The 14,407-nt window shown below is 37.9% G+C and overlaps 3 protein-coding genes across 3 annotated transcripts in view; 1 reads left to right on the top strand and 2 right to left on the bottom strand.

The window, feature by feature from the left end:
* Positions 1–14,407, top strand: part of LOC136263105 (protocadherin Fat 1-like) — a 34,347-nt gene that overhangs the window by 13,817 nt on the left and 6,123 nt on the right. The window lies entirely within an intron of this gene.
* Positions 1,471–4,132, bottom strand: LOC136263445 (uncharacterized). The gene is made up of 3 exons (XM_066057971.1): positions 3,791–4,132; positions 3,035–3,347; positions 1,471–2,148 (listed from the first exon to the last, which is right to left on the bottom strand). The coding sequence occupies exons 1-3, from the start codon at positions 4,085–4,087 to the stop codon at positions 1,607–1,609; spliced, it is 1,152 nt and encodes a 383-aa protein (XP_065914043.1). The 5' UTR covers positions 4,088–4,132; the 3' UTR covers positions 1,471–1,606.
* LOC136263446 (collagen alpha-1(IV) chain-like) lies at positions 7,973–10,554 on the bottom strand. The gene is made up of 3 exons (XM_066057972.1): positions 10,228–10,554; positions 9,618–9,921; positions 7,973–8,637 (listed from the first exon to the last, which is right to left on the bottom strand). The coding sequence occupies exons 1-3, from the start codon at positions 10,441–10,443 to the stop codon at positions 8,096–8,098; spliced, it is 1,062 nt and encodes a 353-aa protein (XP_065914044.1). The 5' UTR covers positions 10,444–10,554; the 3' UTR covers positions 7,973–8,095.

Genomic DNA, 14,407 nt, shown 5'->3' with positions numbered 1-14,407 from the left:
TTCACACTGGGGGTCAATAAATATGTCATACAGTATGATAATACTGTAGGGTCCCTTCCCCCTCCAAAACAATGAAGGGTGATAAGCAGCAAGATTGAGACACTCTAATAAAGCAGTCAAGGCCACATGTTATGCTATAACAATAAAAGTTAACACAATAGTACAATTAATTATTAATTTTAGGATTCCAGCAATAAACTGTAGCGAAACAAGATATACACATGATATTACAACATAGTGTGTAGAAGTGTGTGTGAAAGGAGGAGGGAGGTATGTGAAGTTTACATAATTGGTTGATAGTTTACCTTTCAATTTCAACCACAAGGGAATCCCCTGTGATTCCATACAATGAAAACACTGTGATTGGTTTACATTTCATTGAGAAATGAACTAAAGTGTATTTTATGGGGTACTTATATCCCTAGAGCCTAACTGAATGCCTGCTGAAAATACAATAAAAATCACTACAAAAGCCAATGAAAATCTCAGTAATGATGGACAGTCATGGCAGCGTGATATGAGAATGCAATGTAGTATATTTTTACAATCTGCACCAATGAAAACTTCTTTATTCTTGAAGAGTGGAATTGACAATGAATATGCTTAATGTTGTAGAGCAAAATTTACCATAAGCAACATTCTGTCAAACTGAACTCCAAAATTGTTGTAGAACTAAAACTTTGGTTTGCCATATGTGACCTGATTTCAAAAGAACCAATGGTCTTGTTGCAAAGTGAATTTGTAGATTCAAAATAGTTTAGTAACTCACTAACCTTAGTAGCTATGTGGATGAAATTTCAATGACGATGAAGCTATTTCAGACTATGTAACTGAATGACAAGAAGTCAACATTACCGTTTTAGTTGTATGAGTGTAGCTGTATCATGGATGCTCACACTGAGGTGGAGGGTGGGGGTAGTGACAAGTTGGCTATCATCTAGGGTTTGAAACGGACAAGAGTCTCTTAGCTAAATAACACTTTAGTGAAAGCATGAGCTGAATATGCACTAAACATGCTATTTGCTCAACTTAATAGGGTAGTAGTAATGTTGTTTGGATCCACTCCAGTGCCACTTGAGCAGTAGTACCAATATAGCCAGAAAGTTTGGTGGGTGAACGGTGTTTTGCCTAACTAAAACCTGCAAAATTGTTTGTGTAATACTATTCTGTGTTAGCTACTAATAAATTTGCCAAACTGTTCCTTATCAAAATCCTATTATAGCAAATTTGCCCCCAAGTTTCCTCTACTAAACTTTCTAGCTATACGGTAGCTTTCAGTATCTGTGAAAATGTAGAGAAAACAAACCCTACAAGTGTATTGTAAAAATTACTAATAGAATAGTTTACAGTAGCTACTTTGCATTGGTGGTGTTATTGTGTGTGCTTTTAGTATGTCTGATTTTCCAAAATCCAGTTGTATTTTCAACTACATATACGTATGTGGAGTGTTATGCATTATACATTACCATGTTATGTAAGTTGTTCATTTTTTAAAAATCAAAACACAGCAGTGCGTTTGCAAAAAAAGTTACCAATAATTTTAATAAAAGTCTGATGATCCAATGCTAAACACAAAATTAACTAGTCAAACAGACAAAGTAGTAGTCTACTTGGTGCACACAGCACAAGACAGTTCCTTTTCCCTGTGATAAGGAGGACAGGGTAGTGATCCACACACTCCTTCTACTGGGTAGAATAGAAAGCCATTGTGGTTGCGAGATGATCCAGTCACTGGTATAAGACTTCGATCGACACAAGAGAATGTTGATCGAGCATGGCTGTAGCGCTCACTCATCAAATAGCCGTAGTACTCTCTAGTCCATCCTGATGGACAAGTGTACTTAGCTGGTAACATGTATACAGTACTCCTGGTAGGAACATAACATACAGCACAAGGGACATCAGTGTCATCACTGTTTGATCTTAGGGAATCACTGGCCTCATACTCTGCTCCATACATAAAGGCCCAAGACTGTGACCCTCTGACAGTCCTGTAGAAGTTAGGATCAAGAGGTAGACACTGTGGATTACCACCTCCTCCTCCATGGCTATAGTGTGATCCTCCTGCTCTTCCAGAGTAGACTAATTGTGCTCTAGTGGATGGACAAGAGGTGTGACCCCATCGAACATAAATGGCTCCACCTGCATCTAATAATGTACAATAATATTGCTACCATTACAGTGATATGACAAATCATACAGTACAGATTGAATACCATGTCACACTGTTTTGGACTTATGTGTAATGGCCTAGAACTCATGAGTGTGAGACTATCGCAAGTGCTACCGTCAATGTTGCTTATGCAGAGTGTCTTGTTCCTTTGTCGTGCTTTCACTATGCGCATTGTTGGCCATGATGAGTGTCATATTGATTACGCATTTTGTGTTTACCAATCTTTTATACAGTAACTACACAAGTACATACATTACTCTGGGAAGCAAGATGATACATAACTTGCAAGTATTCTTGTTGAGTTTCCTCTACAGTTTACTTGCAAGTTACTCACCAACTCTGTAATAATTAGTAGGATACAATTGCTCACAAGCAAGTGTGACATTGTATTAAATTTGTCAGTTTTGCAAAATTTTAGGATAGGAGAGAGATGTTCAAGATGTTATTGTGCATGGTAATTCTCTTCAGTCGGATAGTTATTAATATTTAGCACTGACGTCTTCTATTCTGGGATATGTTGTGCTATGCTGTAAACTACATCAGTGCAATTTGCACAGATGTGTGATGGATTTTATATCATGGCAGTTCTTGTATAGTAATATAATGCGATACTGCTCAAACACTTGCAAGGTTAAAAAAAAACTTGCTAATTAAAGGGTGTGGCACCTGTTTCGCTCGCAAATGTTCATCCCAAATGAAACGGGATGTATACTTGCAAGTGAAATGGGTGTCACGCCCTTTAATTAGCAAGTCTTGTAATCGCTCACACTCTCGTGAGACGAGAGACAACATTGCATTTGTGGCACCATAATGGTGTGCTATAATTGTGATACAGTATTATTAGATATTACACAACACTACCTGCATCACTTCCTTTTGGTCCCACTGGACCAGGTGGTCCTCTGCTTCCAGTATACCCCTGGGTTCCCTTGTCTCCCTTCTGCCCTGGATATCCTCTAGCTCCAGGGTGGCCAGTGGCTCCCTTGAGACCAAGGTCTCCCTGTTCTCCCTTTGCTCCTCGAGCCCCTGGATATCCTTTATCTCCCTTAGGTCCTGGGGGACCAATGATGACAGGGCATAGCAATGGTGATGGTGCCCGTATTGCGAGTCTCTTTACCACTTTGTCTCCAGCTGTGATGGTGCCATTAGAGTTGGTATCCTCTTCATTGTCAACCTGTGAATAGGATAAACTACATATGACAGTTTTTTTGTATGATTACATTATATATGCCAACACAATTTGAATCCCAGTAGCATTTAACAGACAAAAAATAATTTCACGCCTGCAGTATTACTTCATAAGTCAGTCTGAAAATTCCAGTTTAAAGAAACTTGTTGAATACATTTTGAAGGAACTTTTGGACTTGATTACAACAATCACTACTGCCCAGTCATCTTGAAGGTGGACTGGTTTCTATTTTGGCAGGAAAATCAAACCTTGTGTTAATGTTATGCATTTTAGTACAACCACACTAAATCAAATTTCACCATTACACCTATTGTATTGCAGTGTTGAATATCTATAGAAATACTACTATCTGCAATCAAGATAAAAACCTTACATTGCAAAATTGTAAACTTATCTTTTAGTAAATAAAAAGAAAAATCTTTATTTACCTGGAACTGAGCTTCTTCTAGCTGTGATAATATTAGATCAATTTGTTTGTTCTGTTCATTCAGTTTTTCCTTCAGTTGGCGAATGATTTCTGTTTGTTCTGCATTTTTAGCTGTCTGTTCCAAGATCTCACTTCTCTGTCCAGCAATATCTTGTTGTTGATGTAGCACTAGTGTTCTTAGTTCAACTAGTGAGGACTGGAAGTACCATCCACCCATACACAACACTACTAAACACACTACTGACAATAGTGAACTAACTATCATCCCAGTATTGGTAGTAGTAGTAGTAGCACCCATACTGTGTGTTGTGTACGTAAATGAAATAGTTCTCAGTTAGATTGTTGTTATAAATGTTGTGGAGTTTACATTGTTTGGTACTTTCAATTTCATCTTCCTGATCAGATATTTCCTCCTTTTGTATAAACTATCTCACCCATACACAAGAGTTGGATCAGCTTCCCTTAATACATGCTGGGCACAGAATTAACTCACACACCATTTGATGCAGTAAGTAAAGACTCCCTTGATTTCTAGCTCAAGTATTTGTGATTATAAAAAGTTTGACTGTTAATTTTCCTGGCCATGAGACTAGAGTTGCCAGTCTAAAAACCAACCAACTTGAAAGTCCCCAAATATGTAACCAGATTGATCCAAATCGCACATCAGGCAAAATCAATCTAACAACACTAGTGGATAGCTACACTATCGTAGTAGTACTACTCAAACTACTCGAGGCTGGTTTTAACAGTATGTCTTTTCTGGGTAGTGTGGAGAGCTTGAATGGCAGTTTCTGGCCTTGTGAAGTGGATGGACTGATAATGTTGACCAGGCATTTTTTTTCTATTGATTTTACTACATATAAGCCACTAAGAAGCCAGCACAGCCCTGTAATCTTGTGTCTGGACTTGAAGTCTATCTCTTGCCACTCCTACCCTCTACCCTTTTGTGAGCACTTGTGTTACTACTTTGCTCATCTAACTACTCAGATTTTCTCATGGGAACTTTTTAAGCAGTTACAAGTACTGGAAGCGGTCAGAAAGGCAATAGATTGATGCATCTATTGTGTAAGTTTTATACGCATGCTTGCTATCCCTGGAGAGTTATGCTGTCTTGAATTCTTTAAAACTGTTTATCTTGAAACTTCTAATATGCAAAGTTTTTTTCCAAAATCTAGTCACACATGTCATTTGTGCACTAAGCAACCAGCCTATTCTAGTCTGTTGTGCATGGTTTGTAGTATGCAATGTAACAAGCGTGTAGAAGTATTTTTGTCAGTAGATTTTAAATATCCTGTTCAGTATAGTAGAAATGGTTTTGCAGTGCACTATATGACTTGTAATGTTACCACCGTATCTTTCAACTACTATCAGTGTTTGTGATATATTGTGGTATTGCAAATTTTCAAAATACCAAAAATGCTGTTTGGTATGTATAAAATGCATTATTTGTACTGAAATATTTTACCCAACACTGTGTCATTATTGGTCCTTGTACATCCCACAGTGATCATATCATTAATTTTAGCCTCCTTCCTGCTGACCTGAGAATAGTTTTCTCATTGTTGTAGTCTGTAGCAATAGCTGTGATTGTTATGTGTTTGTTTCTTTACCAACAATGTCTTGTCAAACTTTACTGACCACACTTTAACCAAACTTTGTCAAACCCAACTTTACCAATGACTTTTTATCGACAATGTCTTGCCAAACTTTTTTGTCAAAATATCTACACACATAGTTGGTATGGTATATGTAATTATTTCTCCTGCCACTTCTCTCCCAGTTATGGAGTATACGTGTACTATTATTTTGTGTTGTGTTATTGTTACATACACCAGCTTGTGTGCCATCTGTGTACCCAGTGCAACAGCAGACATGGGAGTACTAGTTCTTGTACTTATGTGTATATTACATATAGCTAAGTACAAGTTTGAAGATACTTGTACTTTACTTGATTTGGTTTCAGTATACTTGTTGTACTTTAAAACACAGTGTTGCATTTACTCAGTAATTTGTTAGTTGTTGTGAATACATAGAAGACGACTGGTAGCAGAAATAGTTTTTTTAACCTAATGCTTATCTAGAATGTGGGACAGGTGCATCAGTACCATACAACTTTATTCCACTACTATAGAAGCTTAAATACTCAAAAATGAGTTACTTATCATTGGAATTGTATAGTTACTGTAGTGCTGGGAAAAAATATTGAGTATTACAATATCTTTTGCCAAATTGTATTGTGATAATTTACTTTTTTACACTATTGTGATGGATGTAATACCTGTAAATTACTACTTAAAACTTCTATTCTTAACTTGCTTCTTTGCAAGAAAAGAGCAGTAAGTGAAATACACTGCCCACTTAACAGTGTGTTATCGTGCAACTACCTCTATCATGATACATATCATTATTGCAATAGTCGAAGCTAACACCATAGTGTAATTAAATATAAATGAAGTACAATTCCGCTAATAAAAGTAGTGAAACAATTTGCAAGATCCATGAATGGTGGTATTACAACATGTATAGAAATGAATGTGGAAGGAGGTATGTGAAGTTTACATAATGAGTGATATCCGCAATTACGTTTCTTGACGTGGCGTGCATTATCTGTGATTTCACAAAACAAAATGGCCGCCGTAGTGTTGGGGACTTTGTACATGGAGATATTGGGCGAGATGGCGTTTCCCTATGATAGTGTTTATAAATTCGAATAAGAGCGAAGGTGAGGCTTATAGTATATAAGGCAATACAAATAAGCCTAGTTGTGTGTGAAATTAAAATCTTCAGTCTGCTTTCCTTGTTGGAGCTCATTTTTTGCTGTCTTGGTGTGTGTGTACTACTTCTTACTGTTATTATCTCATGGTTCCATGTGTAAAAATCTACAGACAACATTCATTTCGAATACTGTGCGCCAAGGTCTCTAAAGCCCCCACACTAACATGGCCATTTTGTCAAGTATGACATCAAATTTTGTAATCACAATGTCAAAAAATGTCATTGTGGATATCACTCATTGGTTGATAGTTCACCTTTCAATTTTAACCACAGGGGAATTGCCTATGATGCCATACAATAGTGCCAATGAAAACACTGTAATTGGTATAAAATTTTGAAATGCAGTTTTGAGAAATGAACTACTAAACTGCATTTTATGGGGTAGCTATAACCTAACTGAATGCCTGCTGAAAACACACTGAAAATCATTACAAAAGCCAATGAAATTTTTCAATGATTTGGACACAGTCATGGCAGGCACTAGACGTGGTGTGAAAATGCAATGTATTAAATTTTCACAACCCCCACCCACCATTGAAAACTTTTTCACTCTGGGTTGATATACTGTAGAGCAAAATTTAACCTAAGTAACGTTCCGTCAAGCTGAACTCTAAAATGATATGGAAGCAAAACCTTGGTTGATTTCTTCTTGCCATGTGTGACCTTGTCACAAAGTGAATTTGTGAATTCAAAATAGTACACCTAGATGTGTTTTAATTAGTAACTCACTAACCTTGGCAGCTATCTGGATGACATTTCAATGACAATGAAGCTATTTCAGACTATATGTATCTGAGGGACAAGAAGTGAACCTTACCGTTTTAGTTTGTATCATGGGTGCTCACACTGAGGTGGAGGGTGGAGGTTGGTAACAAGGTAGGTATCAGCTAGGGTTAGAAACAGACAAGAGTCATGATGGAAGTTCTAGGCTTTAGTGAGAGCATGAGCTGAACATATTAACTTAAACTTTGCTCAACCTCATAAGGCAGTAGTAACATTGTTTGCATCCACTCCAGTGCCAGTTGGGTAGTAGTATTATATAGCCGGAAAGTTTGGTGAGTGAACAGTGTTTCAGCAAACTCTAATCTGCCAAATTGTTTGTCCAATATTGGCTACTAATAAGATTGCCAAACTTTTCCTTGTCTAAATCCTATCACACAAAGTTTGCTCCTGCCAAACTTTCTGGCTATACAGTAGCTTTCACTCATCTGTAACAATGTAGAGAAAGCAAGCCCTACAAGTTTATTTTAAAATTTACTAACAGAATAGTGTAGCTACTTTGAATTTGTAGTGTTATTTGGGTTTGCGTGTGCTTTTATGTGTCATATTTTCCAAATCCAGTTGTATTTTTCCACTACATATGTGGATTGTATGCATTATACATTAATATTGTTTACCTTGTTATGTAAGCTGTTCATTGTTTAATCAATACACAGCAGTGTGCTTGCAAAAGTTACCAAAAATTTTAATAAAAGTCTAATATTCCGATGCTAAACACATAATTAACTAGTCAAACAGACAAAGTAGTAGTCTACTTGGTGCACACAGCACAAGACAGTTCCTTTTCCCTGTGATAAGGAGGACATGGTAGTGATCCACATACTCCTTCTACTGTGTAGAATAGAAATCCATCATAGTTGTGGGATGATCCAGTCACTGGTGTAAGACTATGATCGACACAAGAGAATGTTGATCGGGCATGGTTGTGGCGTTCACTCATCAAATAGCCAAAGTATTCTCTGGTCCATCCTGATGGACAAGTGTACTTAGCTGGTAACATGTATACAGTACTCCTGGTAGGAACATAACATACGGCACAAGGGACATCAGTATCATGACTGTATGATCTTAGGGAATCAGTGCGCTCATATTCTGCTCCATACATAAAGCCCCACGGCTGTGCTCCACTGACAGTCCTGTAGAAGGTAGGATCAAGTGGTAGACACTGTGGATTACCACCTCCTCCACTATCGCCATAGATTGATCCTCCTGCTCTTCCAGAGTAGACTAACTCTGCTCCAGTGGATGGACAAGAAGTGTGACCCCATCGGACATAAACTGCTCCACCTGCATCTAATAATGTACAATATTATTATCATTACAGAGATATGCCGTATGATACAGTACCAATTGAATATAATGTCACACTCTTTTGGGTGAAGCACTTGTGTGTAGTAAGTGACCTATGAGTCACAAGTGAGGACCTGATCACTCACAAGTACAATGTGAGACTATCCCAAGTGCTACCATCCCTTGAAGTCAATGTTGCTTAAGCAGGCTGTCTTGTTCCTTGGTTGTGCATAGTAGTGTCATCTTTCACAATCAACATTGTTGGCCATGATGTGTATCGTATTGATTATGCATTTTGTGTTTACCAATCTTTAATACAATAGCGACATAAGTACACACATTACTCTAGAAAGCAAGATGATACATAACTTTCAGGTATTCTTGTTAAGTTCTCTCTACAGTTTACTTGCAAGTTACTCTCAAACTAGTTACACACTTGTAATAATTTTATGATGCAATTGCTCACAAGTAAGTGTCACATGACATTGCATTTATTTGCACCATATATCATTTCGAAGGATAGGAGGGAATGTTCAAGGTGTTATTGTGCATGGTAGTTCTCTTCGGTAAGTGGTTATATATTAATGTTTAGCACTGGCGTCTTCTATTCAGGGACTATGCTGTGCTATGCTGCAAACTACATCAGTGCAATTTATACAAATGTGTAGTGGATTTCAAATCATAACAATTATTGTATAGTAATATAATGTGATACTCCTCAAACACAATGTCATCTTGCGAGAGTGTGAGCGATTTAAAAACTTGCTAATTAAAGGATGTGGCACCCGTTTTGCTCATGAGTATTCATCCCAACGAACAGGATGCGTGCTTGCAAGTGAAATGGGTGCCACACCCTTCAATTAGCAAGTTTTTTAATGGCTCGCACTCTCGTGAGATGGTGTTGCATTTGAGTGGTACTGTAACGGTGTGCTGTAATTACGATAGGCAAATACACAGTACTATTAGGTATTGCACAACACTACCTGCAGAACTTCCTTTCGGTCCCACTGGTCCAGGTGATCCTCTGCTTCCAGTATATCCCTTGTCTCCCTTCTGCCCAGGATATCCTCTAGCACCAGGGTGGCCAGTGGCTCCCTTGAGACCAAGGTCTCCCTGTTCTCCCTTTGCTCCTCGAGCTCCAGGGTATCCTTTGTCTCCCTTAGGTCCTGGTGAACCAATGATGACAGGACATGGCTGTGGTGGTGGTGCCCGTATTGCGAGTCTCTTTACCACTCTGTCTCTAGCAATGATGGAGCCATTAGAGTTGGTATCCTCTTCCTTGTCAACCTGTGAATAGGATAAGCTACATATGACAAGATGGTGATAGATTAGTCTTAGTATGATTACACCATATATGCCACCACATTTAAGTCCCAGCAGCATTTATCAGAAGAAAATATCACGCCAGGCCCTGTAGTATTAGTCCTTCAGTCAGTCAGCATATTCCATTCAACAAAGTTTTCAAGAAGCTTGTTGGAAGTATTTTAAAGGGTCTTTTACTGCCCAGCCATCATGAAGGTGAACAATATTATTTTGGCATGAAAATGCAAGCCTTGTGTTAATGATACTAAATAAAAAAATATCTGTATTCACCTGGAACTGAGCCTCTTCTAATTCCAATAATATTAGATCAATTTGTTTGTTCTGTTCATTCAGTTTTTCCTTCAGTTGGCGAATGATTTCTGTTTGTTCAGCAACTTTTGTGTTCTGTTCCAAGATCTCACTTCTGTGTCCAGCAATATCTTGTTGTTGATGTAGCACTAGTGTTCTTAGTTCAACTAGTGAGGACTGGAAGTACCATCCACCCATACACAACACTACCAAACACACTACTGACACAATAGTGAACTAACTGTCATCCCAGTATTGGTAGTAGTAGTAGTAGTAGCACCCATACTGATGATTGTGTGTTGTGTACTAAATGAAATAGTTCTCAGTTGGAGTGTTGTTATAAATGTTGTGGAGTTTACATTGTTTGGTACTTTCAATTTCAAATGCCTGGTCAGATCTTTTCTCCTTTTGTATAAACTATCTCACCCATACACAAGAAGAGTTGCAAATAAGACTTCCTTTAAATTAAATCCACACGCTGGGCACAGAATTAACTTACACACCACTTGATGCAGTAAGTAAAGACTTCTAGCTCAAGTATTAGTGCTTAACAAAATATTTGATCATACAGTACGATGGTTACTGTATAGTAGGGACCACAAAGGAGTAGGCGTGGCCCACGAAATAATATCACCCAAAAAACAGCTTCAATTTCCCCTGACGACGATGAGGCAGTATTGGTTAGGTAAAAATAAGCCCAAACAAGCTTTCAGATCGACCCGAAACGTTTTCAACAAGTTGCTATGGAATTTTAAAAATAATTTATTTAATGGAATTTTCTACTGACTAAGTGACTGATGCCTCCAGACAAGCGTAACTCAATAACGGCTAAGGCTACGGGCTTGATTTTTTCACTGTTCGACGTCGCTTCGGCCCGACAGGTGCCTTTTGGCATACCGCAGTACGTACAATGCATTCTTCACGGACTCACCAGTGTCCTCCTTTGTGTCCCATTCATCTTCGCTGACAGTGAAAAGTGTCGATTTGGCGATAGCACATGATGGCTTCCCTTCGTAACGGAAATCGTCCATATTTTTCATAGTGGCTATTTGACAACAGGGGTGCTTTTCAAACAGTTCTTGATTCGTACTGCTGTGTAACGGGTTGAACATAGCCGACAATGAAGCGCAATGGATACTTCACTTTTCAGACGATAATTGATATATCTGGGGCGCACGGCACCATTTTTTTCGGAATGTGTGGATTGCAGAGGTGCTTTTCAAACAGTTCTTGATTCGAAACGCTGCATAATGGGTTGAACATAGTTGACAACTAAGCATAATGAATGCTTCACTTTTCAGACGATAATTGGGGTGCGCAGTGCCATTTCAGATGCGGTATGCGTGGATTCACCAGTCATAATTATTATTTACAAAAAAAGTTATCAAAGAAGTACACAGAAAAATTTGGAATTTCAACTAGAGTAGGCACCATAACACATCAATAAAAAGTACTGAAACAAGCTGGATTAGTGCACGATATTAAATCACAGTAAAACAATAAGAAGTGTTATATCCCTACTGTGTTTGTTCTGTGTACTTGTTGTTAATATTCCTAGCCATGGGGCTAGAGTTTCCAGTCTAAAAAACAGCCAACTTGAAATCCCCAGATGTGTCATTTGTGCACTAAGCAACCACCTATTGTAACTGCCTGCTTTCTGAGGTCTGGTTACCAGATTTTTGCTGCGCCTTCAGTTAGATAATAATGGTAATAATGCTTAGTAGTGTGCAATGTGTAGCAAAAGAAAAACATGTAGAAGCATTTTTGTCAGTAGATTTTATCAGTACAGTAGAAATGGTTTTAGGGAGTAAGGTTAGCTTCCCATCAACACTTCAACCCTGTCCAGTATTTTACACTTGAAATTATCAATGCATTTGATGCTTTGGTTAGTTAGTTTAAATGTAATTTGGTCGGCTATATAAGGAAACACTTTCATGAAGTTGCATCAGTCACCAACAGAAATATATATATAACCATAGGTCATAGGTCGAACATGTGGCAAGGTCTCTAGAGATGTGAGAATAAAATCAGCAAGGCTTCCAATATGTGACCACAGTATGTTTATATATTTGCCAGAAATTTTAAGAAATTTAACTGCGTAACAGTAAGGCTATTTGTTATTGACTTTGCTGATCATTTGTATACAACCATGGACCAGACAACAGGTTACTAATACTAACTATCTTGGGCACAAGATCCTATTCTACATAGCAGTATCATTCAGACTCCAGATATCAGAAGAAACTATTTATAAATGTTCTATATACATTACATTAAATTACCTTATGTAGACTACAGATAGTGTTCAAGCTTCTGCAACTGGCAAGAATAAACTTTGTGGCAGACTAACTATAATTAATGGCTGTGTTTGCGCTTTACTTAAGTCAGTGTACAGTTTGGGATATGACTGAGATATCATTTTAGCTGTAGGGAACCCGTCATCAGTGATGGGCGATATTGAGAGTTCTGAGAATCAATATGGTTAAATGTAATGTTAGGCTGATGAATAATGTTTTCTCACAATCACGTGCATCTAATGGTATTGAAGGTAATAAACTGAGAGGTATATAAAATTAGAATGTTAATACTTTACTGAAAGATCGTGGCATTTTCAATCTTGCCAGGTGCAGATCCATTGGGGAGTTGGGGGGGGGTTGGGGAGCTGAAGCCCCCCCCCCCCCCCCCCTTCAGTTTTAGGCTTTACTTGATCAATATGTTGAGGATTATAATGAAATTTTGTCTTAGCATAATTATATGATCACTGATAATACAAATACTCCTAAATACATTCTCCAAAGGTATTATCAGTGGATTTATGTTAAAGTTTATGTATGCAACAAGGACCTGGATCAGCATAGAAGTTGTACAACATTGAAATACTCTAATAGAGCAGCCACCTAACTACTCTAATAGAACATTCAGTGGAAGTATAAGTTGGTTCTGTTATGGAATTTTTCCAAACCTACCTGTACCTATACATACAATGAAGTGCATTGGTCTGTTTAAAAAGACTTGATTCATCTACTTGTGTAGTTATTATGGATGGCAATACTTAATTCAGGTACACAATTTCCATTGAAAATGCTCTCAGATTCAATCTTGTATCATTCAAATTTCAAAATTTTCCAGTTTCAACATTATTATTCTAACATGCACCTATTGTTGTGCAATTGTAAGAGGGTCAGGTGCATCATGTGTTTGGTTGTCTGAACCTAGCTACACAAACCTTTCCATTAACAAATGCTGCAGAGAGCCATACCTATATATACAGTATATCAAGACGCGCAACACCCGTGAGTATATTGACAGGAAGAACGAAACGCAATTTTCGCATCTCCGTAGCTCTGTGCTGCCTTGATGAAACAAGACGATTTTTACTGTGGACACTCCCTCCAACTTCAGTACTCCACATTCCAAATTTGAGCGAAATCGCTTCAAGCATTCCCGAGATATACGACTTCAAAAATTGGCTTAGTTTCTTCTTTTTTTTTCTTCCTCTTTTCGCACACTTACAAAAGCCGCTATAAAATGCGAACTCAATATCCGATTGCCTTGAAATTTGGCATACAGAAGGGGGGTATAAAGGCGCATCTCTGTACTAACTTTGGCTGGAATACGATAAACAGGCAAAGAGTTATTAGCGATTATTCACAAAAAATAACACCAATATGTTGTCACACCTACAGGGTAAACCGCTGATGGGAAGAAGCTGAAAATCGGTGGGTGAATAGGTTAACTATTGAACCTCGAACCTTTAAATTTGTGGTTTGAAAGATAAAAACCAGGAAGATACAACAAAAAAACCAACAGAGTGTAACAATTATGCAATCAAGATTAACTAATAAAAAAATGACTACTTTCCACACCCACCAGAAAAACCGCTTGGGGTAATGCTTTGAATTTCACTGTACAGATGGAGTAATCATCTTAGAAAGGATCTTCAATGGTGTAGAAGAATCAGACGTAAAGCCACAGAGTTATAACACGAAATCAAACTTGGTGTAGCAAGTGCAAGATCGAGATACTCTAATAGAGCAGTCACCCTGAAAAGAATTCAAAAGATCAGCTAGAAACTAGTAACCTGTATAGAGATAAGCTACAAACAATTCACCCTGTAGAGATATCAGCTAGAAGAAGTTAACATTTAGTAATACTGCATACT

The sequence above is a fragment of the Dysidea avara genome, chromosome 8, assembly GCF_963678975.1.
Source record: "Dysidea avara chromosome 8, odDysAvar1.4, whole genome shotgun sequence".
NCBI lineage: Eukaryota > Metazoa > Porifera > Demospongiae > Dictyoceratida > Dysideidae > Dysidea > Dysidea avara.
Note: the sequence above shows the minus strand (reverse complement) of the source record. Positions and strands in the feature narration are given on the sequence as shown.

What these genes read in the sequence shown, in the direction of transcription:
- LOC136263445 (XM_066057971.1), bottom strand. Translation starts at nt 4,087, where the DNA reads ATGGGTGCTACTACTACTACTACCAATACTGGGATGATAGTTAGTTCA. An exon ending in TAGAAGAAGCTCAGTTCCAG is followed by an intron (nt 3,348 to 3,790) that starts GTAAATAAAGAT and finishes TCCTATTCACAG; the next exon opens with GTTGACAATGAAGAGGATAC. An exon ending in ACCAAAAGGAAGTGATGCAG is followed by an intron (nt 2,149 to 3,034) that starts GTAGTGTTGTGT and finishes GTACATTATTAG; the next exon opens with ATGCAGGTGGAGCCATTTAT.
- LOC136263446 (XM_066057972.1), bottom strand. Translation starts at nt 10,443, where the DNA reads ATGGGTGGATGGTACTTCCAGTCCTCACTAGTTGAACTAAGAACACTA. An exon ending in TAGAAGAGGCTCAGTTCCAG is followed by an intron (nt 9,922 to 10,227) that starts GTGAATACAGAT and finishes TCCTATTCACAG; the next exon opens with GTTGACAAGGAAGAGGATAC. An exon ending in ACCGAAAGGAAGTTCTGCAG is followed by an intron (nt 8,638 to 9,617) that starts GTAGTGTTGTGC and finishes GTACATTATTAG; the next exon opens with ATGCAGGTGGAGCAGTTTAT.